This window comes from Podarcis muralis, chromosome 1 (genome assembly GCF_964188315.1).
Source record: "Podarcis muralis chromosome 1, rPodMur119.hap1.1, whole genome shotgun sequence".
NCBI lineage: Eukaryota > Metazoa > Chordata > Lepidosauria > Squamata > Lacertidae > Podarcis > Podarcis muralis.
The window spans coordinates 74,179,761-74,206,065 of NC_135655.1; the positions used below are offsets into that span (position 1 = coordinate 74,179,761).

General features: G+C 44.7%; 2 protein-coding genes across 3 annotated transcripts in view; one reads left to right on the plus strand and one right to left on the minus strand.

Annotated features, from left to right (window-relative positions):
- Window positions 1-991: 991 nt before the first annotated feature.
- On the plus strand, window positions 992-24,685 carry PRR33 (proline rich 33). The gene is made up of 2 exons (XM_028734274.2): window positions 992-1,322; window positions 20,439-24,685. Exon 2 carries the CDS (start codon window positions 20,448-20,450, stop codon window positions 22,032-22,034), a length of 1,587 nt encoding a protein of 528 aa, XP_028590107.2. The 5' UTR covers window positions 992-1,322; window positions 20,439-20,447; the 3' UTR covers window positions 22,035-24,685.
- LSP1 (lymphocyte specific protein 1) overlaps window positions 14,315-26,305 on the minus strand; it is a 77,899-nt gene continuing 65,908 nt past the window's right edge. For both annotated transcript variants that reach the window (XM_077931417.1, XM_077931420.1), the window contains exon 11: window positions 14,315-15,356. The gene's annotated coding sequence lies outside the window, so the exon portion shown is untranslated. The remainder of the gene's footprint in view (window positions 15,357-26,305) is intronic.

Consider the following 26,305-nt stretch of genomic DNA (forward strand, 5'->3'; position numbering starts at 1 on the left):
TGGCTTTCCAGATCAAAATATCCACAACAGAGACATTCTGAAGCTTGGCTTCTGACCTAAAATGGTCACTACTACATCTAACTGATGCTCTGGACATACTGTCAAATGATCACATTTCAACTAGTGGCAGTTGGTCACTTCACTGTTTTACTCGCCAGCTTCCTTTCAAAATATTATATAAAATAAAATTCTAAAAAAATGAATTACGTCTGTATCCCATATTCCATCAAGGAACACAAGGTAGCATACATGCTTCTCCCCCCCCCCCCCGCCCCGCCCTTCCTCATTTTACCCACACAACAACCCTGTGGGGTAGGGTAGGCTGAGAGACAGTGACTAGCTCATGTTCACCCAGGGAGCTTCAAGACTGAGAACATAAGAAAAGCCTGCTGGATCAGGCCCGGCATCCTGATCTCACAGAATGGAGATTTGAACCCTGGTTTCCCATATGCTAGTCCCATCGCACTGGAATCACAGTGAAAAGCATGAATATCCTCATGTTGCCCTTGATTGCTTGGAAGAAGGGAGACTTCTTTAAAATATGCAAACCCTCTGATATTAAGAGGCGTGCAGTAACCGTGGTTAGCACAAAGCGTTGTAAATGCAGGATGGGAAATGACTTCTTGACAAGCATTTCACGCTTCCTTGGTTGCAAGAAGCAGAATTTTAAAGGACAGGCCTGGGAGGGGGTCTCAAACAAATAATGTATTTATTTCTCCCCGAGATAAATATGAGAATCTGGGTTCTGCCTGGATCACGAATTCGAAACTCAGGGAGGAGGGGCGGGGAGGCGAGGGAAGAAGCCCCTTGATTTAGATCAGCGATAGAAGTAAATACCAAATATTTTGCAGGCGCATTTGGACGTTTTTTGGACGAGAACGCAGCTGCTCCGTTCTGCCAGTAGGGGGCAGAGCGCAACCATTCAGTTGCAAACCCTGTTTCCACCGCGCAAAGGTATATAACGCCTTCTCCATTGCCTTGTCTGTTCCATCACCAGCACCACCCCCGCCTCTTCTCCAAGATAGACCACTTTGGCACGGCTCCTTTGCTGTGTAACCCTATGCCATCCAGAGGGGTCGACACACACACAAACACAGAGACCCCTCAGCAGAGTTTCTGTGCTTTAGCAGCCTCTGAGACACAGAGGAGACCTTTAGGTCTGGAGCTGTAGCGGGGCATGTTTTATTTTGGGCAGGGAGCATCAGTCTCTCCTCCTCCCTTGGAAGGGAAGAGTCCAGGCAAGGATGCAGAGACCGGTTTTTAAACACGCGGAGCTGAGAGCAACAAGCTGCAGCCTTTAACCATTCAGCAACATTCAACAGGTAAAAGCCATCCGCCACCCCGGTCCCTCCCCCGATTTGCTCGCCTTTATTGCAGAATCCCTCCCCTTTGGAATGAATGAACGCCCAAGGGAGCAAATTCTGCTCACTTATACTAGAGATTTCATCTTTCTTCACATTCTGGGTTTGAAAGGAGGTGGGAAGAACCGATTTAGTGCTTCGATTTGGTTTGAAACACGGCTCTGTCGAGTGCAGATACGCACTTTGCTATTATGTCTATTTCTCTGCATGCAGGAACGCATTTGCCACGCTTTCCCCCAACCCCCTGGTTTGAGAAATTGCTTTGTTTACCACGGTCACTTTCCAAAGCAATGGAAAGTCAGGCAGGAATCAGGACGTGAATAAGGCTGCTGTTGTTGCTGTTGACTGCTTTTAAAAACACAAGCTGCACAAGGCGCCCTGCAGCGTTTGAAAGGAAAAGAGATGGCATCCCCAGCAACGCCGAACTCGCTGCCTACTCTGGGCAGCCTTTGGAGCTGATATAACACCGTACAGTACAAGGGATTTGCTGGAGAGATGAGGTCTGTGCATTGGCAGTTATGCGTACAGGAGAAACTTATACCCAGCTAGCTAGCTGGCTGTGAGAGGCCCCTTTCCAGATAGATCAGCTGGTTTCTTATTTATTGCAGTAGTCTGCAATAAAGAAAGAAAGAAAAGTAAAGAAGATTATGGGAAAAGGACAAAATATTTAAACTTAGGTTGCAAGTACACTATCATGTCAGCTCCTTCCTAAGCGCACATGAATTAGCGTCTTGAGAAATTTGATGAATTTGTTAGTTTGGCTTCAGATGCAGCCTTTCTCGTTTTTCTTGTCATTTTTCTCCTCCCCCCCCCCCCCCCAATCCAGCAAGCTCCAGAAAGATCTGCATCACAAGCAGTACTACTGCTGCAGTAGCGTTTATTTTTGCTGCTGAAGGTTATGACTGACTGACTGAAACCCTTCATTGGGGTATTTGGGATCTTTTGGTGATTACCAGAGGGATTGCGGTGTTGCTGGACATGTTGATTTGCAGCCCTATACCCACTTACTGGGAGTGAGCCCCAATGGACTCAGTGGGGCTCAAAAGTTGGCATGTATAGGATTGCACAGTGAGTCTTTTGTAGCATTAACACCTAAGGCTGTGTACACACTCCCTTTTGCCCTGTATCCAGTGCCGGTGGTGGTGGTTTGGGAAGCAATGTACAAATAACAAAGTATCTACCCATAAGCTATCCTGTATCTGTTCTGTAATTTCTTTTGATTTTGATACTTTCCCCCCAAACCAGCTTAGGTCCGAATGGAGAAAAAAAAACCCAACCTGGCTGTGTTTTAAACTAGCAATACACACACAGTCTGAGAGTCCTATGGCACCATGCAGACTGTCACATTTATTGTCTGCCATAACAAGCTCTTATTTGATGCCTAGTTTCTTAGTACAAATTATGCTACTCACACCATTTGTGGGCATTGTGCTCCTTCATTGCATTGCATTCCTCTCTTGTTTTATGCCATCCATTCCCATGTGTTCGTCTTGATTCGGCTCAGATTTTCTGTTTATGGCAAAACAACCACAGGCAGCACTGAGATCTCTATAATCAATCTTTACAAAGAGTTGGCTTGATGTTTTGTATTCTTGTCTTCCAACCTCTGCCTAATTCCAAATCATTTATTTTTCATTGGGGTCTCTAGACCCCAAGCACTGTTTAAGCCTGCCCTATGAACATTTGTGGCAAGAAAAGGGGTGCATCCTTGCACTTTCACAGTATTGCACCTAGTGACTCTGCAAAAAAAAGACTCATATAAAATATTTTGTATACAGTGGTACCTTGCAAGACGAATGCCTCGCAAGATGGAAAACTCACAAGACGAAAGGGTTTTTTGTTTTTTGAGCTGCTTCGCAAGACGATTTTCCCTATGGGCTTCCTTCGCAAGACAGAAACGTCTTGCAAGTTTGTTTCCTTTTTCTTAACACCGTTAATACAGTTGCGACTTGACTTCGAGGAGCAACTCATAGAACGCGGTGTGGTAGCCTTTTTTGAGGTTTTTAAAGACTTTGGTGATTTTTTAAGCTTTTCCAAAACTTTCCCGACACCGTGCTTCGCAAGACGAAAAAAATCACAAGACGACAAAACTCGCGGAACGAATTAATTTCGTCTTGTGAGGCACCACTGTAAAACGCTGCACCTCCATTTAGCTCCAAGATGGGGAAACTGTGACCGTCCAGATTTTATTGGATTCCAGCAAGGCCAGTGGTTGGGAGTGATGAGAGAAGTTGTCCCACAACATCTGGAAGCCACCTGGTTCCCCATCTCTAGTTTACGTGGACCCTTGTGGAGCAATCCTAGGCAAGTCTACTTGGAAGTAAGCTCTGTTGAGTGCAATGGGACTTACTCCCAGGTGAATAAAACCAAAAGTAAAACAATACAAAGCAGCAGTTTGAAAAAACCATTTGCTGAAATAATCTAGGAACCAATAATCTAGGAACTAAATTAAGTTTTTCTACCTGTGCAACTTTTTCTGAATGCTGTATGGCAAAGCACATGAATATGACCTTTGGAGAGTTTGTAAGTAAACCATTTTTAACTTACCAAACATGTGGTCTTGGAACTCGGGAGGGCCCTTTTAAAGGTATAGTGGCTTTTATTTCCATGCTTTGCTTTGCTACATATCTTGTGATTTTAAACATTTTGCTGGGGTTTTCTCACCAAAGAGTACTTACCCCGAATTTGGATCTTGGCATCCGGAAATTCTCTTTCCTTTTTTAATACTGGCCCAACACATGGAGATAAGAAGCTGCCTCTTACTGAGTCCATCCAGCTCAGTCTCATCTATGCTGACTGCCAGAAGGTGAACAGGGACAGGCAAACCCTTCTAGGCAAGATGTTCCACAATCTGGGAAGCACAACTGTGCAGCTCTCCTGGCAACCTACCTGATCTCTATGCAGTTTGCATAAACATATGAAAGCCTTCATCATCCTGACACCTTCCAGATGTTTGTACCACAACTCTCATCCCATTGTAGTCTAAAACATCTGGAGGGCACCGGACTGGCAAAGGCTGGACAGAACCTGAGACTGCACAGCAGACTTGAATTCCCAAGCAGGTTCATCCGGGAGGAGGATTGCCTACATAGCAAAGAGCCAGTAGCTACCAGCACAGCACATGCTTGCATGGAGAGGGGTCCTGTTTCAGTCCCTACCATCTCTTCCAGGTAACTGACCTCAGGCAGCAGAGCTAGGAAAGACCTCTGCCTAAAAAGCTGCTGTCACTTGGAGAAGGCAGCTCTGGGCTAGAAAGACCAACAGTGCGAGCCAGATTCCTATCATGTTTCATGGTGTGCACACTTCAGATCCCTCATGAAACCAGCTGTAGTACCTGGCTCACCTGCTGGATGCCTGATCCATGACCCATGTGAATTGTATGCATGCATCACTGTCCTAATTCATAAAATATCACTGGGTCAGGTACACCTTCTGGGTTTGTTTTAGCAACCTGCATAACAGCTACTACAGTCCTTCTCCTTGATCTTAATAGCTGTTCACCCTTGAGGAGCAGATGTAGACATTCTCTCTGCTTCAGCATCACTTTGCTTTGTCTAGCTCATCTCTCTGCTCCATACCTTTTACCTTGAACGAGTTCTTTTCCCTTTATGCTCATGACCTAAGCACCATCTCTTTACCTTGGACTTTGACACCTGAAATTAGTGCTGTCAGGGCCTACACTATTCTTGTGTCCGTAAACTGATTTAACTGTTTTTCATGCTGAATTTCAAATTGTTGTAACCCACCCTGGGATTTGCTGGTGAAGGGCAGGTAATAATTTCATCCACAGCAATAATAATAATTATTAATAATAATGTTCTGCGTGCACAAATTATGTTTTCCGTGAGCTGTGCATATGTTTGACCCCTGCTGACAAAACATAGCTATAATTCTTCTTGCATGTTACAAAGTAGCAACAACATATTTGCGGTTTTGTTGTTGTTGTCTTTTTGCAATTTAATTTTCAGTTAAGATCAACAACTGACCTACAAACCTTGCTTTGACTCGAAACTCCCACCTAGAGATGGGGAAGAAATTTGCTTAGTTTGTATTTGAATGCAATCCTACCTAATTTGCACTTCTTCAAAATATACACAGCCCAAAGCAGCTATCCTTGAAAATTCACACTTTCTTGAATTTTGCATGCAATTCTCCAACCAAAAATGTGTACTTAGGACCATATTTTAGGGCACGTGTGGATTAAAATGCTATTTTTGTGAATAGTGCTTGCAAAAATGCATATAAAAGGGGAAATACAAGTTCTACATACTAAACCCTTTTAGTATGAAACTATGCCTCAGTGCAGCTGTAACGATGGGGTACTTTAAAGTATAGCTGAGGGGTGAGGAATGGACTTGCGTGATCAAGTGCTTCTTTCCCCACTTACTCCCTTATCCAGAGCAAATCCTATTTCCCCCTGCTGGTCTCAACAAGGGCCAGCTATTGTTTTGGCAGCAACCTCAAGCGGTTACTGCCAAGGTCACCTGAAAGTGAGCCCACCAGTCATCCTTGATAGGCTAAGGTTGTGTCATGAACATAATGGGAGAAAAAAGGCCTTTTTGTCTCTAGGTGCCAATGCATTGTGAAACTTTCAAGGACACAGCATTTACCTCACAGTGATGTAATGATGGCCCAACTAGAGGAAAGCTATTTCAGTGCTTCCCCACAATGCAACAGGTAGAAGGATGCTACTTTTCTTGTTTTGGTTTTTTAATAAGCACATCTAAACTCTTATACTATTTTAATCAAATGTATGTCCACATGAATTGTTTTCACTTGTCTTACCAAAATGTGCTGTTGAAAAGGGGTCCATGCTGAATCATGTGATTTGTGGCTGCAGATTGTTTCCAAGTTTTCTGTTGAGAATTGGCACATGCTTTTTCTGCACGCTGCCGGTTGTACTGTCTCTTGTTTTCTGACTAAACTAGGGGCTCCTCCAGGCTTCCTTTTGTGCTGTGTTTCTAGGCACAGGCCTGTGCTTTAAAGCAGCACTTTCCCTGTGAAAACCTGTTCTTTACCGCTGATTTGGAGCCAACAGCAATCCCTGGCAAGCATGGGTTGATTCAGCATTAAAGAGTGGGTTTCCACAGGGAAAGCACCAGGGCAAAAAGAAGAAGAAAAGTGTTTGTATGTGTGGTTTTAAAGGCCAGACCTGTGCCTAGAAAGCTGGGGCAAAAGATAAGTGTGGATGAGCCCTTTATGTGATATGAACTATCCATGATTAGCCTCTTGATAGGCTGAGCTATGCTAGTCCTCTCTCACTCACACACATTAGCAGCCTCACATAGCTTATCTGCTTTCAAGATCAGGGAAAGAGCGCTCTGAGAGTGGCCTTTTAACCCTTATCTTCCTTGCAATCTAAATTGCCATCTCCTGAAAGCAACTAGGAAAGAATTAGGTCAGGGGAAAGGGAAGAGGGGGGGAAAGGTTAAACACCATCTCCCAGAGCACCCCTTCTCTAACTCTAGCAAAATAACAGCCCCAGAATATTCTCCTTACATGTCTCCCATGTCACATCTAGTTTGACCCTTCAGAACCTCCAATGTTATTTCACTGAATGCACCCCTGTCTTCATCAATGCACCTTGATGATTTCAAATGCTAGAAGAATCTGAATATTTGGCTTTTTCACAAAGCCATCTTTAAATTCCCTGCTTTTCTGGTACACGCTGCATCAGATGTTTTAGCATCAACATGCAGTTGTGCAAATCCATAATCTAATAGTCTAATAGGTGTGTGTGTGTGTGTGTGTGTGTGTGTGTGTGTGTGTGTGTGTGTATCTGAGACCTGCAATGCAAGTGGGAGGAAGCACATAAGCACAAGAATCGTGTGAGGATTTATTCCAAGGCAGCAAGGGAATAAGGAAGTGAGAAGAAACATGAGTGTAGGTTCAGACATACCCCAAAGAAGAACCTGCTAGAAATATAACCTTCACTAGTTAGGACTGTAATTTGGGAAAACAGAAGAGCAACTCTGTCTGAGTTCACTGTGATGCAAGATTGCAATAGGTGTAATTAACAGGCTTCCATTTGCGTGGAAGTCCTACACAGTTATATGAGAGTAACCCCCCTTGAACTTCTGAGTAGATATGGCTAGGATAGCATTGTTATTTAATGACATTTCTTTTACTGGTGCAAAATCATTCAAGGTGTGATTCTACCCAAACCCTCAGCCCAATTATTCAGAGCCTTAATAGAGATGCGGGTGAAGACTAGGTATAACTATAACCTTCAGGTTTGAAGGGCTGCCCATAACAAATGTGTTTTTGTTTGCTGGGGTTTGCCGGAACACGTTTGGGTTCTGTCAACGGCAGGGAGGCTTTGCTGATATGTAAAAATCTTAGATTGTACTGTCATAGAGGGGATGCAATTTCAGCAACTGGATCCATCTTCTGGACCTTACTGGATTCTGATAAGTTCATCATTAGAAGTGGACAACTGGAATCCCAAACTCATTTTGGAATTGCAGCAGAACCTGTTCTACTAAATTAAATTTTGTGGGAAAGAACTCAATGATTTCTTCCATCTTTTGAGCCTTATCTTCACCAGTTACCAAGCCCTGTATTGTCATTAACTCTATGTTTGTTGTCACTTCCTATCACTGAGACTGGGAACCATCCTCCCTTACCATTGGCTCTCATATTCCTCAACTGTACCTTATTTTTAGATCCACATTTCACATGCCTTAGAATAACTAGATAGACAGGAGAGCTAAGGGACTAGTAATAAGATACGGAGGTTGATGGCACTCAGACTAGGTCAGAAGAGGCCAAAACTTCTTGCCATGTGAATCTTCAAGCATCCTTTCTGGAACACATTGGAAATTTATCTGCACTGTTCCTGGCAAGCATCAATGCAGCTCTCCAAACTGCTGCCCTCTCTTTTTTAGTTCTCATAATGCTCAATAGGAGATGCAAAGGATGCAGGCTTATGGGAAATGAAATCACCCTTTCAACATGGGTGATAGGATCTGGACCACAGGTGCAACCTACTATAAACACATGGGTCAGTGTGTGCATACACCCATTTCAGCAGCTTCCTGTTTTTCCAATAATAATAATAATAATAATAATAATAATAATTATTATTATTATTATTATTATTATTATTTATTTATACCCCGCCCATCTGGCTGAGTTTCCCCAGCCACTCTGGGCGGCTCCCAATCAAGTGTTAAAAACAGTACAGCATTAAATAGTAAAAACTTCCCTGAACAGGGCTTGTATGGTAGACGTTGCCACCATAAGAACTTAGAACAAGAATGCAACTTTATGAGTCTTGCAGAAACATGACTGAACTTCCTTTCCTGCCTGAAAACTGGAAGGGACCAGGCAGGCTCATCCCTATCAGCAGAGCTTGGTGACAAGGAACTAGCAATACAGTGGGGATACGAGCCTCTCTCCTATTTCCTTCCTTTCCCTGTTACCAGCCAAGCAAGGCTGAAACTAGTAAGGTGAAACTTTGAGCAACTGGAGGGGGCACACTCAGGGCTTCCTCTCGTCTGAGGTGCAATTAAGAGGCTATCCCTCAGTAGAGCTGCTGAACCCTCCACAGGCAGCAAAAAGGGATAGAAGCTGCAAGGAGGAAGCTGCTAATTAACATTGCAGGGGATTTTCGCTGCCTGGGACTTACAGCTGCATAAGCATTATGGAAATTTCTTGGCCATGAGGGTGTTGCTGCTGAATAATATAGCACCATTAATGGTACGGAATCACCATTTTAATTCCACTTCTAGCTCGTTTTCGAAAAGCACTACTTCAGCAGCACTAAAGAGCTGTACTGTCGAAGCAACCTGAATTCCCAAATAGTATCCCCATGCTATAATTAGGTCATGGAACTTTCCATGTGTTAATGGAGATGGGTTTTTATAGAAGTGCCAGTCACCTGGATCTTTTTCCCTCCTAGAAATAGCATGTAATCTCCTCAATATCAGAATTCAGTGTTGCAAACAGTTACTCAGTAAATACCGAAAAACAAAGCATATTAGCTCTCACCATTCCATAATTTTCATGAAAATGTACTTCAAATATTGGTCCTATAGAGAAACTGAATGTGCCCCTTTTGGCCAACAGGTTTATGGCATTCAGTTTCCCCAGCTACCACTAAGGAAATTTGCAGCTGTTCTGTTCCTTTGTTTTCCGCTGTCACCTGCCTGGCCTTTAAAGCGTAAGGAAGATGGGGGCTCTGTTTCACACCTAATGTTACTGGGCTGAACTTCAGTGTGGCTTATTTTTGTCAATTTGATGTCACTTTCTGTAGGCCACTAAAGTCTTGCCATTGACACAGCCTTTTGAGGTTAAGAAGCTTAACTAGGGAAGTCTTTATTTCCCTACTCCGAATCTCTGAAGACCTTAGAAGGAGAGGGGAGGGATGGAGAAGGAGAAGCAGGGAAACAGCATCCAAAGAGAGAGAGTTGCATGGAGAGACAGTTTGCAACCAGGGTGGAATCTACACACACATAAAAAAAAGGTTCCGAAAATGCTTTTTAAAGGGTGTTTTAAACAATACATTGAATTTTCCATAAGGCTCACCATTGCCATCTAGTGTCACATTGTATATTGCGCTTAAAACACACTTAAAATGTATAGCGGAGTCCCAGGTGGTTTGTCTCCCATGTTGCAGGTGGCGGGGAGGAAAACTGCCAGGGTGAGGGGCAAAGGAAGTTGGAGGAGAGGCAGAGGGCTGTCCATTGATTGTTGGAAGATTGAGGTGGTGGTTTGAAGTTCCTTTCATTTGCTGGCTTAATCTTGGGTTGTTGTAGTAGTTGAGGGGTGGCCAGTCCTAAACAACTTGGGACCAGGATATCAAAGGGATCATCTTATTCCCTATATACCTGCCTGATCACTGAGGTCATCTGTGGGTGCCCTTCTTGTGGTGTCGTGGTCCAACACCAGAACAGAGCAGGGGCGAGGAACCTTTGACCTCCCCCCCCCCCATGTTACTGAACTCTGCTTGCTGGGGCTGATGAGTGTCATAGTTCATTAACATGTGGAAGGCCAGAGGTTCCCCTCCCCAGGATTAGAGTCTTTCATGTTTGCACAGTGGAGCATGATTCCTCTGTACTTTTTGTCTTCTGCTAAATCCTTTTGTTTAGAAGTATGAACGTTGAATTATTTTTTTAAAAAAAACCTTTTTTAAAAAATAAATTGCCTGCATATTCCTATCAGTGTACCTAAGAGCAATTCATAGGCAGTTAAAAATGTATTGCAGCTGCTTTATTGTATTATTCTTGTATGTTAATTGATGTGTATTCCTGGGCCCAGCCTAATGGGCCACACATGAATCTCTCTCTCTCTCTCATGTGTGTGTGTGTGTGTGTGTGTCCCTTTAGTTGATCAATTTCTAGGAAAACATAATAGACTACACAGCACCATATTGTGAAAACCATGAGCCCTAGACCTGATCTGTTGGCCTGTTTTTATAAATCCAGCCCTGGGAAAAGCAATCCTTTTTGCAGGGAGAAGGGGTGGGGTCTGGAAGAGAGAAATGAGCACTGAGCCAAGTATAGATATTGTCTCCTGTTCTACCAGCTTTCTGAAAACCAGCGTATGAGAACCTCTGGCATGGAGGGCAGCTGCCAGTTTTCTTCCTAGCATGGGAGAAAGCAAATCCCATATCAGTAATGCAACCCGCTGTTAAGCAGCCATGTGAATAGAAGTGAAGTATTAAAAAGGTAAAGGGACCCCTGACCATTGGGTCCAGTTGTGGCCGACTCTGGGGTTGCGGCGCTCATCTTGCTTTACTGGCCAAGGGAGCTGGCATTTTCCACATACAGCTTGCAGGTCATGTGGCCAGCGTGACTAAGCTGCTTCTGGCGAACCAGAGCAGTGCACAGAAACGCTGTTTACCTTCCCGCCGGAGCGGTACCTATTTATCTGCTTGCACTTTGACGTGCTTTCGAACTGCTAGGTTGGCAGGAGCAGGGACCGAGCAACAGGAGCTCACCCCGTCGCGAGGATTCAAACCGCCGACCTTCTGATCAGCAAGTCCTAGGCTCTGTGGTTTAACCCACAGCGCCACCCGTGTCACCCGTGAAGTATTAGTGAGTTTTAAACTGTCATTGTAGCCTGGGCCAGTGTTCCACCCAGTAAGGACTCTTACCTTTCCTTCACGCTTTTCAGGCATAGTCGACCTCTGTGTCGAAGCATTCTCTTTTTTGCTCCAGGGCTTTCCCCATGAAAGCCCATTCTTTACCACTGAATCAGAGCTAACGGCAATGCATGAAAACCCCAAATTGCCATTTGTTGCCATAAGTGTGGATAAACCCAAGGTTTAGTTTAGCACATTTCTGAACTCATAGACTCATGATTAAACTCTCTTTATCACGGCCCATGAGCTATAGCCAAGAACAGACCTTGGTTACAATTCACAGGTAGGAAGAAGTGTGTTCAACTATGAGCCAAGGTTCAGACAACACCTTGACTTTGCTCTGTGTGGAATTTTAAAAGACCAGAGAAGAGCAAAGCACCCAGGAGCCCACACATTCACACTGTCCCAAGTCAGCCATAAGGCAGCTTGCCAGGATATGCAAATGAGGCTATTTTGTCCAGATGCATTAGAAAACCACTCAGGATATCCAAATGTGAAACAGATTTAATGACTTATCTCATTCAGTTTCTTAAAATGTGGAGTCTTTGATCATCTGGAGTTCCCAACTGAGGCACTTACAGAGGGACAGATCATCAGTGGGATAACAGAGATATTGCTGTCCTGTTAACTGGCCAGTTTTTCTCCTGGGATCATCACTGATATGTTTGAATATTTTCTAGGATTGGAGAAACCCACAAAACGTTTATTGCCTATGAATTATGGAGGGAGAGAGGAAAATCTCATCCGTTTACTTCAGCAGGCAGAATTTTAATGAGGGGAATAGTTTTACAGTTAGACACTGTTTGTTGCATAGCTGAGAAATTAAGTCAGTAAAATTCTGGAATTGGAAGAGAGGTTTCAGGTTTAAGACAGTGATGTTAATGGAGTGCTGAAAAGCCACACCAAGGAAGGAATTTAACGTAGCACTATGGCGATCATTCCCTCAGCGCAAGCATTTCTGCTTGCCAGACAGAACAATCCACCCTCTCCTCCCCCTGCAAGCTGTTCTGGGGGCTCTCCCAGTCCTGCCAGAGCCCAGAGGGAGGTGAGGTGGAAGCCCCATTGTGCTAGTGGAAGTCCTCACACAAGCTTCCACCAGCAGGACTCATTAGCTGAATCCATCCCTAAGCAATATACAGTGGTACCTTGGGTTACATATGCTTCAGGTTACAGACTCCGCTAACCCAGAAATAGTACCTCAGGTTAAGAACTTTGCTTCAGTATGAGAACAGAAATCGTGCCCTGGTGGCGTGGCAGCAGGAGGCCCCATTAGCTAAAGTGGTGCTTCAGGTTAAGAACAGACGTTCGGAATGAATTAAGTACTTAACCTGAGGTACCACTGTATCACATACATTGGTCAGCAGTCAACTAAGTTTTATTCAGAGCAGGCCCACTGAAATTAATAAATCTAACTTTATTAATTTCAAGGTGCCTACTCTAAGTAAAAGTCAGCTGAATACTGCCCATGAAGTAATCACCTAAAATATACTGTGGGTGGTAGCCAATGTTATTCATATACAAAGTAGACCCACTGAAACCTGTTAAACCTCTGGCACGTCACATTGATTTCAGCAGGTCTATTCCAAGCATGACTAGCATTGTACATCATTACAGGACAAAGAATACTGGGCCTAAATCAAGTCTTCCTGTTGCCATTTTATATACTCTTTTGGCCTTCAGTTCTACAAGTCACATTCTCCAGCAATCTAAATATTTAGGACTGTTGCAGTCCTAGAAATACCAGACAATTTCTTCACACATTCCATTTTTTAGTTGTATGCTTAAGCTTGCATTCGCCTAAAATATGAAATGGAACAGAATACAGGTGGGAGATTTTTACACAGATGCACTCAGTGCTAGGGTTGGCTGCAGCCTCTAGTTATGTGCGCACTCCACGCCCATGGCAAGCTTGGGTTTGTTGCTGTGCAATGTGTAAGACATCCTTTATTTATAAAACAATGGGATTTATCTTCAAATAAACGTGTTAAGGTTTAATGTGGCAACATTAACGAAGCTATATTGATTTAAAACTAGCTCCGAGTCATGCACAGCATCAAGAAATGTAGAGAAGGCACCAGCCTGGTGCCTACAACCAGCTGTGAAATACAGGAGTCCAGAACTCAAAGTGGTCTGGCGGTCAAGCTGCCCTACTCCATTTCACTAATGGGTTAACCTGCCCATCTGCACATTGGTGGACGTCAGAAAGGGCTCCATGCACATAGAGTTGTTCCATGCAGCACAAGGAGCTCCACACAACATGCTGGCACACAAAGATATAGTGGAAATTGGCGCAGTAGAGCAAATGGGCCACTGTCCCACCAAGCTCAGGCTGTCTTCATTGCCTGCCTCCTTACTGACAACCAGTCCAGTTGGTGACACTGGCTATCAGCCTTCTCCACCTTAATCTCAGTGTTGCCTTTGTAGAATTCAGCAGGGAGGGGAATGGGACCAAAGCATAATTAGTTAGCTCTGCCAATCCATCTGGGTTCACCTACTGTTGTTCTTCACCATTGGGTCCACCACAGGGTCCATCATTGGCTCTAGGTCCATCTACTGTTGACCTCCCCATATTCTAACCTACGGGCCCCAATGGGCACCAGCCTTCACTGCAAGTCAAGCCCTTCTCATGCATGCCATGCACATAGATGGGGGCACACCTGCTGAACATGAGGCTGCATCACCTCATGAACCCTTCTATAGTTGAAAGGGCTGCAAAAATTCATTATCCTCGTGGTGCACCATCTTTTCTTGCTCCCACTCTGCTTTGGAGAATACCGTTGTTAAAAGTTCTTGCTTAGTGTCACTTCCAGTTTAGACAAACAGAGCCAAAGGCTTTGGGGCTAAGTGACACTACAAGAGCCAAACCTTTGTTTCGCAGAATTTTTATTAAAGGCTTACAAAAACAAGTCCAGGTCACATAGAATGGTACCAAGTGGAAGCAACAGAGGAGGTGGGGTGGGGATATGTATAACATTGTCTAAGCCCTTGAGTTGCTGGTCTTGGGAGGCTAGAAGCAGGCTATTGTGCCCTCCCCCTTTTTTGTATAATGAGGGAGAGGCAAAAAGTGTTTGAAGTTGGCAAGCTAAGAGATGCATTTATACTGCAAGGTGTGGCACTCTTTGCACCAAGTCAAGCACTCCTTGCAAAGTATTAGCAGCCATGGGTCCTCTGAGAACCCATTTGGCTGTCTTCTGGGAGCTGGCCTTCATCCCAACCGATACACCAATCTGGTAACTTTGCCAGAAGCACCACCATGCTCCCTTCAAGGCAGGAATGGTTCAGGTGTGAGGGGGAAGAGGCCTCCAAGGTGCACTGGGCACCAATTCATGCTCAAGATTGCATCCTGTATCATCAAAAGCATCCATGTTAGTCAAGAGGTGAGACACTGGTATGCCTTGTCATTTTGAAGGCTTAGGTGGTAGAAAGATCCTTAGACTCAGCCATAAACTCCTAAGTTTTCCTACTGCTTTCACTTTCTTGCTCACAACTCAAAAGTAGTTAAGGAAAATTAAACGTTCCCCCTTGGTTATTAAGATAGGCCCTAGGCTTGGCCAGGAGAAGTAGGCAAACCTCTCTTTTTACTAAATTAAGAAATTAGGGTACAGAACAGCACGCAAGCTAATTTTCCCCAAAAAAAAAGAATGAAAAGCCGATCTAGAGATAGCTTTTAAAAAACAACTAGATTATTGCCACTTGAGTTGATGCTGTGTCCAAGTCTAAATGAAGTCAGACTTGGAGAGATGCTCCCATTTGTGAAGAAAATCAGTAGCTGGGTTTTGAAGCAGGCTGCTGGATTTGAGCTGGGAAGTGAAGTCATCCTTTGAACACAGTTCCTTTTTAGCAGGGGGAACATCAGCACTGCATAGAAGTATTGCCTCAGGTGTCCATCAATCACGGAGCAAGCCAACCTGTAAAAAAGAAATAAAGAAAAACCACAAGATGGCATCATGCAGCTGTAGGTAGAAAAATGTCCCCAGAACCTCCGTCTGGTGGCTCTGTTGGATTCCCAAGTACCATCTTCCCCAGCTAGGCTTGCAGGTGTCAGGAATTTTTCTCTCTGAAATATGGCAACCCTAGCCCCAGCCATCATGGTCAGTGGTCAAGGATGATGGGAGTTGTAATCGGACAGCATCTAGAGGGCCACAGTTCCCCGCCCTCACTCCTGTAGTAAAGGAAGTTTATGCAGCAGGTAAGCACTTGTTGCAGCAACACACATGTGCACCCTCCTGACCGCAGAGGGCAGTGCCCCTGCAGCCCTCACTCCGAGAATGTGGCCACAGCAAACAATGAACATCAGGTGTTTGCGTCCAAGAAACCTTCACAGTAGGAAAGAGCCATCACATTGCCTATAGATGGTTGGGGAATGCATTGTCAAGTGAGGGGAAGCAAAGAGGCAAAGGTGTGGTGCCAACACAGCTATTTTTACCTTCCGTAGTTAAGCCTGAAGCAAGATGCATTGGAAGCAAACCGGGTTTTAGAGCATAAAGCAAATTCACCGTCACTTTGTTGGCCTGGGGGACTGGAAGCGGCTTGTGGATAGGATATGATGTGCAGCCAAGTCATCCCTTGCACGGCTGAGAATCCATGCTGGGTGCTCCCTGCTCTTTACTACCAATGTCTATTCTTGCCTCTTACCACCCACAAGCAACACACAGGTGGAGCCTCGCAACAGCTATTTTCTGCCCACACAGCATGCCAGCAGTGTCTGGTCCTTGCCTGGAGCAAGGTCTCCCTGCTGGAGAGTCCCAAAGTCACGGCTGGAGTCCAGTCTCACAGCCAGTTTAGGCAATTTTACAGTCTCCCGTTTTAACTTCTTTTCCATTGCCCAAAACAGTATTGGTGAGATTGGTTTTCTGTAATCAAGTAGGCATGGGGACTTCGTGTGTGTTGAGACATCGGTCAGTGACCAGGTAGGACTGGTTCATCTAAGAAAGGAAGTGCACATCTTCTGGCACAAAACAAAAAAATAAAAAGGAACTACGGCACTGAGGTTACTTCCAGAATACCTGTTTATTGAGCATTCATTGCAGTTTGTTTGCAGAGACGTTAGCTATGTTGTGTCAAGCAAATGTTATTCCAGACTTTCAAGTGCCTTTTCCCAACTCTTTCCTGATTGCAGGAAGTCCAGTTTTAGGGGGAAATGGCTTTGCTGTGCAAAAAGTTCCAGCAAAATTTTAATTGCACAACCTGAATTTGCCAGTGTGTAACAGCATCCATCTGGAAGCTCACTATTACAAGTTCTCTACTCTACTAGATTGTAGGATGATTAACACCAGCACACTCCCCTTCTTTTGTTGCTATACAGTGGTACCTTGAGTTAAGAACTTAATTCGTTCTGGAGGTCTGTTCTTAACCTGAAACTGTTCTTAACCTGAAGCACCACTTTAGTTCTAATGAGGCCTTCTGCTGCCGCCGCGCCGCCAGAGCACGATTTCTGTTCTCATCCTGAAGCGAAGTTCTTAACCCGAGGTCCTATTTCTGGGTTAGCGGAGTCTGTAACCTGAAGCATAGGTAACCTGAAGCGTATGTAACCCGAGGTACCACTGTAATAGCAATGCAGAATGAAGCCCTGTGAACAGAGGTCTAAAACCTATTGTGCCTGGGAGAGAGATATGCATTTTTCAGCAAGCCATACTGGTAGCGGTGCATGCCAGTCAGTCAGGCTCTGCCATTCTTCTTTGAGCCAAGAGAAAATGAAGAAGACTTGGTCAAGCATAATAATAGCCCTCGCAAAAGTAGAGGGACTACAGTTTTACCTTAGCAGTTCAGCAACTGTGGCACAAGTATCAAGTTTCCTCACATCTCAGTCTTCTCTCCAAGCTGAACAGCTGGTTCTATATTCGACTCGGGGATTGCAAATTACTTTTCCATCTTGGAAGCTATTCTGTTCTGCTGAAGCTAGAGGTATACAGTTGATTGAAGGCTTAAATATAAAGTGACACACCAGAGAACAGTAGAGGTCCCGCAAGAAGCAAAGTGATTTGGCACCATCTTCAAGGAAATGCTTGTTAATCCCTGGCCTTTTCACGCTTCTCTTGCTTTAGTTAAGTTTCGACTTGCAAGTGTCCCAAACTATCAGAGGTCCTTGAAAAGTTACTCAGCTGCACAGTCACGATCAGTTCTAAAAATGACTGTTCAGTAAGACCACACAAAATGCCACTGGGTCCCTGCACTTATTGTTCAGCCATGTGCAAAAAATTCAAAGCAGGAACTGAGGTGCGGGCAGGCGAGGAGAGCGCGGTGGGCCACAACAGATTTCTAAGTACATCACATGATCCCAAAGAAAGGTTAACGAGAGCTTCTACCATCCCTGGCTCCAAACATGAAAAATGATATTAAGCAAAAATTCGGCGCTGGAAAAGGTTTTGGCATGGTTAGAAGTGGAAAATGTAAACACATTCTCAGAGCAATCACAATAAGGATTTTATAGATTGGAAGATATCAGGATACAAATAAAACCACCATGCTTGGGGAGTGGGGAAGAACAGCCAAGGTTTTAAATATTGGTGCCCTTGAAAAAACTCTCCTGCAGATACATTCCACCAGTTTTTGCTTCCTGTCAGCAAGTGTAAAGATCAGTGCTTTTTTTCTGGGGGTACGCATACCCCTAAACATTTTGTGAACATTGTTTGGCCTCATTGAGGGGCAGTATTTCAATATGAGTAGGAAAATGAGAGTACCCCTAAACATTTTTCTAGAAAAAATGCACTGGTAAGGATTATTATTTGGAATAAAGGTGAAGAGAAGCCAACTTCCTATGTTATTACTGACTTGTAAGAAGCAAAAAAGGCATTTAAAGGTGACCTCATATCCTTTCAAATTATTTTGGGAGATAGTATTTGGTGTATATGCAGCTACCTATTAATATACCAAAATGGACCCACAGTCCAACATTTGTCCCTTCTCCATCTTTAAAAATCCAGGTAGGTGCGTGACAAAACAAGTTATCCAGGACTTGATCCTGGATGAGGATGCTAACCTGATTTGTGTTACAGAGACCTAGTTGGATGAATCTGAGAGGCTTTGTCTCTCTCTGTTTTGTCCACTGAGATTTTCTGTATAGCAGCAGGCAATATCTGAGTGGTGAGAAGGCAGAGTTGGAGTGATCTATCATGATTGCGCCATTCTGACCATTTGCCCTCTCTGGCAGTCTATTTGGTTCAAGAGTGTGTATTTGAATTGCAGTATGCAATTGTCATTGCTCCCAAACTACAATTTTGCAGTGGGCATGGGGGGGGTGTAGGTCCTAGGAAAAAACATCCCACAAGCAGATCCCACAGGCCTGAAGTCTGCCCATGTCTGCTCTAGCATAATACGCTATGCTTCCTCCTGTTCCATATCATGGTCAGAAGAGTTTAACGGGATCCACATTTTATTGCTTCTTGTGGATTTGGATGGATTAAGATTTTGAGCATCCTGAGAAAGAGGAAGCACAAATCAACCATGGTTTCTGTTTTCACCAGGGAGTATTTGAAAAAGGGAGCTCATGCCTCTCCTTCAGGGTGATTGATGCAGGCCCTGCCCTGGAGGCACAAGGCGAGAGAAATGTAGCACATAGCTCTTTGAATGTTACAGAAGCAGCAATTCACACTCCTCAGAACATGCAAGAACTACTTTTGAAAAAGAAAAAACTAAGGGTAATCATGTTGACCCACAAGAAAACCCAAAATCCACATTTGGGAGTTTCAGCCCTATGCACATATGTGGCAATTTGTGCAATATAAATATATTGTGCTGCCATTTGGGTTAAAGGTGAGCTCCACCAACTGGTAGTTTGCTGTACAAGTATTCACCAGAGCTGTGTTTTCAGTCAGCTCCCAGTCCCTAGATTCCAAGTGCAAATCACCCTTAAAATGACACTTGGAGACACGGTTCTGCAGACAGCGTTTTCTAGGCCCCTTTTGTAAGAGAGAAAAAAGTCAGCCTTCCAGAGGAGAAATTAGCTTGTGTTGAAAGACAAACTGCAACCTAGGCAAAATGCTGCTTGAGCCACTTGTGTACCCTGAAGTGGAAACATCTGTTCTCCATATCAAAGGCTCAGGATAAGCAAAGAGGGCTTTTCCATCTCGGTAGATGCTTTCCAGCTCCCGGAGGACCTGCTATCAGCTGAGCAATGTGTTTTGGCTAGCACACCACAGCAGCTGAAATAAGCACACGAATCACCAAGGAGAAGCACGGAGGACCCGATAGCCCCAGTGAACTTTTACGAGTGATACTCAACACCATCTACTGCTGGAACCTGCAGCTTGTACATCAGCTTTCTTAAGCTCTCATGTTGCACAGCTCACCTTTAGCTGACTCTCTGTTCATAGCGTAGCAAAGTTGGGGGAGCCAGCATGCAAAGGATCACGTCAGGAATCAATGTTGTTATCACAGATCGAATAAAGGCTATAAGACAGTAGCAAACCAGCATCTTTTGACCCAAATCTGCCCCATTCCAATATAAAGTGGGAGGATGGCTTAAAAAGTATTAAAAAGATCAGGGCAAGGAAGGTGCAAGACCTCAGGAATGGGGTCAGCAGCATGACCCCTTTCTGCATGCAGACCTCCTTCACACAAGCTAACAGGTAAAAGGGATGAGGGAGTTTGCTGAAATCCATACAGATACTTAATGACCTGCCTTGTACATGCATCACTTCAGTTGATGGATGGTGTGAACCAAGTTCTCTCAGATGCCATGAACCAGTTCAGAAGTTCTAGCTGGGGTGTTTGATCTAGGATGGCTCACTGGTGTGATAAAACATGACCCAGTCTCAACATTGTTCCAGTTTAATTATCCAAAGCAGGAAGAGGTGGAGCAGAATTGTTCTCACCCAGTTTCTTCAGGATTTTAAAGCAGTTTGTAGTCTTGAGTACTTGGCTAATGAATATATTTTGGTCTTCCCTACATATATTAGTAAAGACTCATTTGCACATTTATGGAGTAAAATCATAATGAACAGTCAGGAAGTTTATATCACCAACTGAAAAATACCCGCTTTTTGTTTCAGGGGGTCAAGATGCTGATAACTGTGACACCACCCCACGAGCCGTCCTCCCTACACTCACAGGCTCCACCCCCACCTATTCTACCAAAGCCTGGAATGGACAATCTTAAATTGCAGAGACTCTTGAAAAAAGCAGCCAAGAAGAAAGCAACGTTATCAGCACAGCAAGCCGCATCATTCCGGACCAGCCTCTCCCCTGTGAGTGAAGCCAGCCCAGACTTGGAACACAATGACCGCTCCTCCCCGCGGAAGCCTACAGAAACCACAGCGCACATCACCATCAACCTCCCTCCCCGCTTTTCCATCAAGCCTGTCACCCACCACGTCTCATCTCCTTACCCTAAAGGAAAACCCTTCACGTTCACCGCTGCAGAGCAGAGGAGCATTTCGGAGCATCTCAAACTCGCCATCTCGCCCTCCCCATCACCATTTCACAGACAGAGCACCCCTGAGCCTTTGTGGCAACCCAGAGGAGACACACACTCACACTTGCCCTCTTCGAGTGCCACACATTCTGTGTTCATTTTCCCCGAGCACCCCGTTTCCCCCACACCTGTGGTGGTGGAGACCCCAGCGGTAGTCACCCATGTTACCGAAACACACGCCTTCATTCACAGCATGCAGACACCGCAGGCGAAGACCCCCGTGTTGGAACAGTCAGCAGAGTCTCCCAAGAGGCCCACCACACCTACCCATTTGCAGACAAATCACTCGCACATGCCACCAAGCCAGGCACCAGCCACACCCTTTGCAAGCCAAACCAGGCCAATTACTCCTAGACTAGAGATGACTCCAGTCCCTGAGCCTCCCATCAGGACAGTGAAAACTGCAATACTGCATGTCCCCAGGCAGCACATAGTGGTCACATCCCCAACTCCTCAGTTCCCAAGGCCTGTGACTCCAGGAAGCAACAGAGGCCTTGAACCACACGGCGAGGCCCAGAGGCAGCCAAGTCCCAGCGCCCCTCAGAAGCCCACCGTGCCAGAGGTAGTTACATCTGCTCCACCAGCTGTTGGCACCCCTGCTCTCTCGCCAGAAAACAGGGCTGACAAGCAGACTGTATTGCCACAGGCACCTGCGGTTTCTCCAAGCACTGCAGGCCCCCTACCAAAGCCTAAGCCACCAGTCCCTCCCAGAAGCAAACTTAGTGGCTGGTCTCGCCTCAAAAAGCACCTGGTCGTGGAGTCGGAAGAGCCCCAGTTTCCGGTCTCAGAGGCCGAGCCAGCCAAGCCTGATCAGGTGGGAGAAAAGAAGGCAACAGAAGCCTCTCAAGAGGGCCCTGGTCAGAGAGCAACCAAGTCCAGAGCTGTCAAGATGTGGGATGCCATCTTGTATCAGATGACCGTCAGCAAAGAGAAGAAGCAGGCAGCAGAGGAAAAGGAAGTCAGGAGAGAAGGAACGTTCTCGTTCCGGCGGCGTCTGCCCCTTCTCCTCCACAGGCCGCGCTTTGATGCCCGGAAGCTGAAAGAGCTGGCTTCCAAACCCATGACAAAGATCACTACCCTGTTTGAGGTGCGCCGAATCCAAGGCCAGCCACCCGAAGCACTGATGAGTTTCAACAGGGCTGCATCAGGGTGGCAACTTGAAGGGAAGCAATGAATGAATCTGCATTCCCCTTCAAGGCTTCTTTTGGAGGATGTATCCTGAGCTGGGAGGAGCTGAAATAAATACATGAGTTTGCCAAAAGGAGGAATCGCGCAATAGGAAAATTAATAAAATCCGTCAAGGGTTGCTGTTTGTGTACCTGCATGTAGTGACCATAAGTAAGTGAGAAAGGAACATGAGGTGAACACCTCTTTCCCCTCAAGTCTTATTTTCATAAGGCATTCAGTTTCAAGTTGAACAGCAAATTAAAAGCAAAGACCAATAGTTTTAAAGGCTCTCAAAGGCAGTTTTATACAGTTGAATTAACTGTATAACATTTCTTAATAACAAGGCAGCACTCAGCAATGTGCGTTTAAGGCTGCCATATAGCCTTTAGGCAAAATACACTCAAACCACAGCTTCAACCCATCACAAAGAGTTCAAACTAGATTCAGAGCCCAAAGTCCTGGAGATTACAAAGGACTGATACACAGAATGATGTTGCCTGGCAGCCCTCCTCAGAGACTGCATTTCATAATTCCATCACCTGGAATTGTGCTCTGCTCTGCTCTGGCCATTCATAGATTCAGTCTCTCAAACACTGATCTCAACAACCTCCCTTGCAGATCCTAATGGCACTGGCAAGTTCATATAAACAGGGTCTCCTTAAGACACCCAAGGATCCAAGACATTCAGAGATTCTCAGGTCAGAACCAGCACCATGAATTGCATTCACACAGGCAGGCGGTGTAGATCCCACCAGAACTGATCTGTAATGTCTTCCCTGAGCCCCAGAAGTGGGCAGGGGCATTCCACAGCAGCTGCAGGTTCTACACACTCTTCAAGGGTGAGGCCATGCAAAATACATTGCAATAGATCCATTTGTGGTGTTAGCTGAGACATAAGATGACCATGTCAAGATCCTTGTCCACTAGGAAGTGGCACAGTAGGAGACAAAATAGGTTATATACTACAGGAATAAATAATAATAAATACTCTGCCATCATTTGTCATACTGAGCCTAGCTTGTAAAAGGTCACTCGTTTTCTCATTGCCTTGAGATAACCAGGTTAGGGAGATTTGTGACAAAAAGTATTGTTTTTATACCTGGGCAGCCAGGCAAGTAAAAGTGCATTGGCTGCCAACTTCCATGATTTTATTTCCAGGACAGCACTACTAAGCTAGCCGTAAGCCCACTGTGCAAGGGCACAGAAGGACTTTAGCTTTGTACATCTTCCTCCAATAGATCTTAACCATCTCACTCTAGGGCTGCTTCCACTTTTGCATTTACTTATTTACCAAGAGAATATGGCTATAGATGCAGCACAAAAATCAGCTAGGGATTCATGCAACTCATACATGAATACAACCAAGCATGCCCACCCTGGCATTAAAAGCACTTCTGGTCACTTTTGCTACAGTTACAGTATTTGCAGGATGCAAGTACTGAAAGCAACCTTGAGAAGGTGGTGGGCTGAAGTCCTCCACAATCCAAGTGCACTGCTGCTGATTCGCACTTAAGGCCAATTCACAGCCATGTTCCTCTACCCCAAAGTACAGCCAAACTGTCATTTGCCACATGTCTACACATGTGGAAAAGGTATACAGCAATTTCCACCACTGGGGTGCATGACACTTTGTTCCAACTACTTTAGGATCCATGTAGCACCCAATTCACACTCTGATTTCCTCACATGAGCACACAATCATGGATTGGGAGTGGATTGTTTGCACTGAGAATCAAGTGAGTTGCTTAATGCAGTATCTGCTCGAAAGAGTATACATAGTTATTGGTTTGGAGTTTTGTTTGCTTAACCCCAGCATTTTAGCAGGGAATGATCCAGAGTCAGTTCTGGACCCTAGGATGCTAATGTGGCCCTTTGGACTGGGAGCATCATCAGGAGCACAGATTGCTGTTCCTTGCTCTCACTCATGCTTCTTTTTTGCAGTTCCCATACTAGCTTTAGAGCTTTTGTCTGCTATTTTAAAGCAGTTCTAGCAGAATACTTGGGGCAGTCTGTTTTGGGATGACCTTGTGCTGCAGCCTCAGAGCTTTTTTTGGGGGGAGGGTCATATTCTACCCACCCCCACACTTGTACCATGTACCAAAACAAATTCCCCATAGTTTCCACAAGGACCCATCACACTGCTTAATACTGCCATTCAGTTGAGGCATTGCTGCCACAGCAAATCGCAAACTTACTACAGCAGCATCATCAATGCAGACACTATGGTTCTAAGGAGAGTGTTCTTCCCAGTGCAAGTGTAACCATTTAAGCATTTCAGATGGAATTTGCAAGAGAGCTCAAAGGAGTCAGCTGCCTGAATTCTCCTAAGTGTAAAGGGAACTATAAGGCCCAGCTCCTTCCAGCCAGGGGTACTCCAAGCTCAGGTTTGCTAGGATGGTTGCCTAAAAGATGAGGTGTTGAGTTTCATTGCCATTTTATAGCCACACAGTTGCACCCTTAAGCTTTTATTTTTGCACTAATGGTTCTGAAAAGTGTGAAGTGAATAGTGATTTCTAATAGTTCTGTAGCTCCTGTACAGTTTCTTGTGCTTTATCATAGAGTGTAGTCATCTAATGTTCTGCTTTTCAGTGGCAGCAAACAAAAGCCCAAACATTTCAGTCCAGTCATGTGTAACTTGTCCCCAACACATCTTTTTTTTTTTTAATGCCACCACAGAAGCTGCAATCTAAAGCCAGAAGACGAGGAGGAGGAAGGAGGAAGGAGGCGGCTTCATAATTATTTCCTCTTATGCCACCTTTGCCCCACAATGTAGATATAGGCACCCATATCTTTTCCCCTGTAAATCAAAAAGTAGATTAGGAGACAGGAGAATTTTCAACCCCAAAATAGCATGGGCCCCTCCACGACTGCATTTTGAAAAATAAAAAGTGTTGGATACAGTGTATATATTGCTGAGCACCATTTGCAGTTAAGGCTTTGAAAGATAGCTCTGGCGAAAAGCAAAAGTTCTGGAATCTCTTCTTAGGAAAAATTCAATAGGTCTTTCTTAGTAGGATTGAAATGCATTTCCACTTTGCCTGCCCAAGAGTTGCCAATAGGGAATGTTGCCAAGAGTAAAAAGGATGGTGGATAAGATATGGCACTAGTGATGGAACAAGGGCACTTGCCTTTTTCTTTTTAAGAACAAAGAGTTAGCTAGCTTAATTCTCCCCTGCCATATGCAAAAACAGCTGTAAAGTTCAATCCTTTGCACAGGGAGAATGATCCTTGGAAGAGCCTCAGTTGCCAAAAGTTGGCGATTCTGGCTACGTTCTGGTCACCTCCCTCCTATTTTCAGCAGCCTTTAAGAGTAAGGATTCTGCAACAAGCATGAAGGGCCCTTTCCTCCTCACCCGGTTGCAGAGCCAACATCTGGCTGACAGGTATGTTTTCCTTCCCAGTTAGTGTGCTCCACTAACACGAGCAGTGTTCATAATGAGTCATCCTGCTCTTAAAACACAATATGGCTCATAGGTGGAAACTTCCTGCATTTTAATTTTGAGCTGTGGGACCCAAAATCCCTACAGCCACCTTTAAGGAAAGGAGCTTTAATGCATGAGTAAAGAGAAGGATCAGAAGCCATTGTGTGCTTCATTACAGAACCAGGAAATAAGCCAAGCTTTGGAGAATTATGAGGTCTTTCAGACGTAAAGGGTAATGCACGCGAAGACATAAAGGGTAATGCACAAACCGATAAATAGGTTGTGAGCTGTCTTGGGTATCAGCTGCCCTTCAAAAGTGGATGTGAAAGTCAAAGTTCAGTTTGAGTCAGTCTTCATAAATGCTCTTTCTCCAATGATAGTTTAGACGCAAGGGGATTTTGAACCAAGAAAGTACGTAGGCATATCAGGAACACAGAAAAGTAAAGTCTTAATATGGAACACAGAAAAGTGTTAAGTAAAAAGGAAGCAGGCATATTTGGAAACAGAAGTGTCAGGTAGGATGTAGTAAGAAGGGGGAGAGTAATTTGGTAAGGGCTGTGGGGCTTTTTCTTGTGGGGCTTTTTCTGAGCCTATAGTTCACACTACAATCCTTCACAAGACTCCAATGGAAACCTTTTTAAGATTTCCTTCCACAGCTTTGCATTGTCTGTACCTTCTAGAGGCAGTTCCTGCAAAACCCAGCTACCTGAATCAAGGCTTTATTTTTTAATTACCTTTGTATATATAGATTGAATAAAGTGTTTCTATGGAGAAAAAAGTAAGTGCTGTCTTTCATGACTAAATAAATGCCATGGCATTGCTGCCCGAGAGACATAAGGCTTTCCACGGCTACCAG

Coding starts and splice junctions, on each gene's coding strand:
- PRR33 (XM_028734274.2), top strand. CDS start 20,448: ATGCTGATAACTGTGACACCACCCCACGAGCCGTCCTCCCTACACTCA.